The following is a 5171-nucleotide window of genomic DNA, read 5'->3' as shown; positions in this document are numbered from 1 at the left end:
CTGTGGAATGCAGCAATCAAAATTGACAGCCACAACAATGGATGACATCCCAAAAGGAAAAGTTGACCTGTGCCAACAAAAAAAATATATCAGAAAAAGAGTAAGTTAAAATATTTTTGTTGAACCTTTTGCTGTTTAGAAAAAATAGCCCTAGAAACATGAATGGGTCCTTTTTTGTTCTTTTTCATTATTTACCTCCTTAGTATAGCCAATAATACAGTAAACTTTTAAAGGTTTTTATAGATAGATAGTAAATGAGTTTGATTCTTTGAAATTTTTTAAATAATTTCATAACTAAAAATGTTATTCTCAGCGTGTTTCTCTTCTTATCTCTAGTTAAATACCCTAAACAAGAGTGTGTAAGCCCATTGCGTTGTGCTTTATTTGAGTGGCGAGCAAAGGGTCCATGTCGATGGATATGCGACTCCTGGCTTTGCCACTCATTTTATGGAAAGCCTGGTGGTGGAGAATAATGTTGTTTTTGGTGATGTTATCAAGGAGACATTAAGATGGCATATAAAGGTATACTTTTCACTATCTAACAGCATCTGTTTTCCCTTAAAAGATTTTGTTTGTTTCAGCCTTAAACTTATTTTCACCGATGTTTTTTTCAGATTATCGTAAATCTCAATCTGTGGTTACAACACCTTCTGATGAGGCTGAAACATTATCGGACAATGTTGAAACACCTTCTAGTGAGGTTGAAGCACCATCTGACGTGGTTGAAACACCCTCCAAAACTGTTGGTCCTGGTACTGAAAGTAAGTTCTTCCCTTTTTGTTGGAAAAAAATTCGACATAAGTGTGTTGCTTTTTCAACCGAGCTTAGTTATTTCTCGCATTTTTTCGATCCTTTTGCTAATAGGACAAACGTAATCGTGAACCGTGATGCTTTGGGTATTAAGTAATAAATAATCATTGTTAGATTTGCCTTTGGAGAACTGTTCTTTTTTTCAAACTTGCTTTTATTTATTAATCAGGAATGTCCGACGAAAATAACGCGATGACAACGGTGACTCTTTTGTTCGAAGGTACGAAATGAAATCCTGCACTGTTCAGATTCGTCGTTTTACCATTACTTTTAGTTTTAAAATAAAGTTATCTTTTTTAAGAGCCTTCTGATGCGTTAAAATGATACCGTTACAAACTATTTGCTTAGCTTAATTTAAAGGCTATAAATCTGCTTGTTTATCAGACTCTGGATGTACCCCAAACGTTGTGTGCCAAATGAAACCGGCGAAACCACGCAAAATGTGATTGGTAAGTTAAATGTGTTCTCTGTTTTTGATAGCCGAAAAAATCTTCACCTCTATGTGTCAAGTCAATAAATTTTCTATAAAAAATACAAAATTTAGCAAATTCAAATACTGCTCGTTTTTTTATAATGCTAATAATTTCTACTAACCGTCTTTCATATGACGTTAAGCGTTATTTAAATTAGAGCAACCCATTTTCTTGCTCAATTTTTCATCTACAATGTATTGATTTGATTTTATTTCAGTGTCAGCAGAAAGTACTATTGAAGAAGTGCAGTGCCCCACTCAAACCGAATTAAGTACCCAAGGTAAGGAATGTTAGAACGAATTGGTTGGAATTGGAAAACTTATCTATATTGTTTTGTTACGAAATTTGTTGTTGTATTCGTTCATCCAAAATATCTTAAAGCTTGATCTTGACGCCACACCATTTCTATCTTTCTCGTCTATAAAACTCCCAAAGGATTTGTTCGCAACAGCCCTTTTTTTAATTTAAACTTAAATTGACGTCCGTCTTGATCGAACTTAAAATAATATTACTCTGACAATTGTAACAAATTTATGTTTGAATTTACTACAGATTCTAGCCTAATTAGGAGGGAATACCAATTATTAAGCGAGTATCTAATTTGCAATATTACAACTTGCAACTGCTAGACGGATTGATGTGTTTTTACCTGTTTTAACAAAGAAACTTTCTTTTTAGGTTCAAGCCGTGTCGAAGCTTCAAATATTGTTGAAGGTGTCATAGGTGAGAACATTCTTCTTGTCGTATTATATCAGGGAACGAAAAAAACAGTACAATAAATAGATGATTTCGGCTATGATGCGTTTTGTTTTGAAAAACTCATGTTTTTTTTTAATTATCAGATTACATAAAATACCGGGTAGCCCACAAAAAAGTGTTTGATGGCCTCTTGGAGCTAAAAATGGTCTTTTCATTCTATTGATAGAGGAAAGCCTAAGTTAAAATTTGAGGTATAAATTTTTGAAATTGGTTCAGTATTTCATGAAGTTAAAAGCTTTACTTTTCAAAAAAAACTTCTCTGAAAGCATTAAAGTATGCCTAATTTGATAATTTGATAATTTGATAACCCTTTTTAAAGTATTTTTTACTGTAAAAGTTTATAACTTCGTAAATTCTGAACCAAATTGGAAAGTTACAGCTCAAAATTTAAGTTGGGCTTTCCTCTATCTAATAGAATAGAATTTCTAATGAAAATAAAAAATTATCAGAAACCATTGGGTGGCTCCACGTTGCCACCAAACACTTAAACTTTTTTTGGGTCACCCGGTACACAAAAATGAAAAATTGTGTTGAAACTTTTTGATTCACTGAGAAAGTTTCACATTGTAAAAGCTTTTACCCTATGTGTTATGTTCCTAAAGTGAATAAAAAGGAAACAAACGAAATCATCTATACAAATTGAACGTTATCGATTTCAGGAAATGGCTTTTATCTAATTTACTTTTGCAATTTCGATTTTAGAACTCTCCAAAGGTGCTATTAAAAAGGGGATGATCGTCCCAGTATACGCGGACCCCTCTCACCAAGACTCGTTTTGGTTATTCTTGTTAACTGACGTATACCCTCGGAAAATTGAAGGTATTTTCTTGGAGAAGATTAAAAACCGTGAATATAAACTTGGCAGGAAACAATCGTTGACGTGGAACTGCATAATTCGGAAAAAACGAAGTAAGGCAGAATTTTACGTGGTTAAATTATTATACGACAATGACCTCTATCACCTACCCTCAGCTGCAGTACAATTTTTAACGGCATTTACAGAATAGGAAGTTTTGTAAATAGATTTAATCCTGCAAAAGTACTAAAAATTTATAAAATGAGGGTCTCTATAGACTGGCTTCCTTTGTATCGTCTCTTTATATTATGGGCCTATACTAAGTGTTTTTGAGGGCAATAACGTAAAATATTGAGCGACGTCAAATCGTATCATCCTGAGCTTACGAGGACAATAGGTTTTAACATCGCTCAATATTTCACATTATTTAGGTAGGTGATTCATTAATTAAGCTATGATAGTTTCACTAAAGTCAAGAAAAATTCTTTCTTTCGTGCTTTTGTTGTACTCGTTAAATTAGTCTATAGTTCTTTTTTCAAATTATACTATTATTTCATGTTAAGCGATTGTTTTTTGCCAAGTTTGTATTTACAGTTTATACACGCTTCTATCAAGGTCATAAATAGGAATATTATATTGTATTCTTTGCATTGCATATATGCTGACGCAAGCAGAATTTAAATCAGAATAATCTATTCAAATTTCGAAAAGGTGATTTTGATCCTGACAGCGATAGTAAATGAGTTTGATTCTGATTGGTCCATTAGATTAGTTATACTGCTATTTTTCATATTAATTTATACTATTTTTAAATAATGAAGAGAATCTTCTTTCTTGGTAGTGCTCGATATTTTAAATAGAGCTGTATACTTTTTTCGTATTTAAATATATATTTTTTCTCAAAAAAAGGGTATATTGCTCGTTCGCGCACCTAGAAGGAAAGCTGAGCAAACTAGTTTCTTTTGTTTCAATAATTTAAATTTGGCGCGAATATAGTTTGGCGGATGCTAAAAATTTAAACCTCTAGGTGGCGTAGAAATGGCAAATCAAAAAACAATTAAACTTTGGCAGACGAGGGAAAATTTTGGTGGGAACTTGATTTAGAGGATTAGGACAAAACCCTAAGGTATACGATGATAATATTTAAATTAGTAGTTTTGATTAAACCTGACATTTGTAAAACATTATATTTTATAACCATAGGACATTTCAATTGTTCTTCATGATATGACATAAACATAAACATAGCATTAAAAGTAATATTTCGTTCTATTCTTGACCTCAAATTTATATTCATTACACACTTTATTCTGTATCGGATAATGGTGTCATAGGGTATTCGTTATGTCACTTAGGGTAGGAATTCTAGACATTTACCGTGTCATTCGATTATGATTTGAAATATTTTCTTTGGGACACACATCTATCTATTTATAAAGTAAAGATAAGGCACATAGTTCCCCATCCCCCCCCCCTACAAAGACTACAATATACAAAAATCTAAAATAATGAAGAAAAAAATAGTATTTTTAGGAAAAAAGTATTACAGCAATTGGTAAATAGAGGTCTAGAGGTGTGGACTGGGAGAAAATCTTAAAATTGAGCCCTTCTAATATTACACTTTTTTTTTGTAAGAACAACGAGGCTCAAAGTGGACAAAATAAGAACTGGCTTGAGACTGAGATGACTAAATTTTTGTTGGACAATAGGGTAGATGAAAAAGATGACACAACAGGACTAGAAACCAGAAAAAGTTTTATTAAATTAAATTAATATTTGTGGGAAATTTCCTAGTGTATCAATTAAATCTTTTTTATGTTATAGTTTAAGATTTGTGGAGACAATTTTAACAAATCGACCTGCCAAACAACACAAATATACTCTCTGAGAATGCAATTTATTTCTAACATCCAGACAGTGTCATTCGAACTTTGGTTGAGTTCATCACCGTGAAATTATCTAATGCGCCCCTAGATAATGTTAAAAAAAAAAATAAGCTACCTTTTTTCTTAAAATCCATACCCCGTAAGCAAGTTGGGCCGTCGCAACTTTTTTTACCTAATTGGGTGTCCAATGATGGTTGAAAAATGAACAACATTCAATTGAAACGCAATGGTCCATCAAAACAATGTAAACAAAGAGGTCAGCAGTTAATGCCAAATATTTTGATCAAAAAGTGGATGAAGTCGAGTAGTGTTTTTTTATAATTTAATTTGTTACATGTTTCTTTTTTATAATTAGGTGCCTACCCCTTTGTCACCAAAACCTGAGCCTGTGTATGCTTATAAGCGTTATACTTATGAAAGAGAAATGTATTCATGATGCAATCAGTA

General features: G+C 32.4%; 1 protein-coding gene and 1 long non-coding RNA gene across 2 annotated transcripts; both read left to right on the top strand.

Moving 5' to 3' along the window:
• Positions 1 to 504: 504 nt before the first annotated feature.
• Positions 505 to 1079, top strand: LOC136806760 (uncharacterized). The gene is made up of 3 exons (XR_010846606.1): positions 505 to 522; positions 615 to 761; positions 980 to 1079. It is a non-coding gene; the product is annotated as an uncharacterized lncRNA (long non-coding RNA).
• A 122-nt stretch (positions 1080 to 1201) lies between these two features.
• Positions 1202 to 3631, top strand: LOC136806775 (uncharacterized). The gene is made up of 4 exons (XM_067063357.1): positions 1202 to 1259; positions 1501 to 1563; positions 1962 to 2006; positions 2745 to 3631. Exons 1-4 carry the CDS (start codon positions 1202 to 1204, stop codon positions 3047 to 3049), a joined length of 471 nt encoding a protein of 156 aa, XP_066919458.1. The 3' UTR covers positions 3050 to 3631.
• Positions 3632 to 5171: the final 1540 nt, after the last annotated feature.

The sequence above is a fragment of the Clytia hemisphaerica genome, unplaced genomic scaffold (assembly GCF_902728285.1).
Source record: "Clytia hemisphaerica strain Z4C2 unplaced genomic scaffold, Clytia hemisphaerica genome assembly, whole genome shotgun sequence".
NCBI lineage: Eukaryota > Metazoa > Cnidaria > Hydrozoa > Leptothecata > Clytiidae > Clytia > Clytia hemisphaerica.
The sequence above is the reverse complement of the archived record's forward strand: the minus strand, read 5'-3'. Positions and strand labels throughout refer to the sequence as shown.

Excerpts from the sequence above, each read along its gene's own strand:
- LOC136806775 (XM_067063357.1), top strand. The coding sequence starts at position 1,202 with ATGTACCCCAAACGTTGTGTGCCAAATGAAACCGGCGAAACCACGCAA. Across the intron at positions 1,260-1,500 it reads AACCACGCAAAATGTGATTG|TGTCAGCAGAAAGTACTATT; the intron begins GTAAGTTAAATG and ends ATTTTATTTCAG. Across the intron at positions 2,007-2,744 it reads TATTGTTGAAGGTGTCATAG|AACTCTCCAAAGGTGCTATT; the intron begins GTGAGAACATTC and ends TTTCGATTTTAG.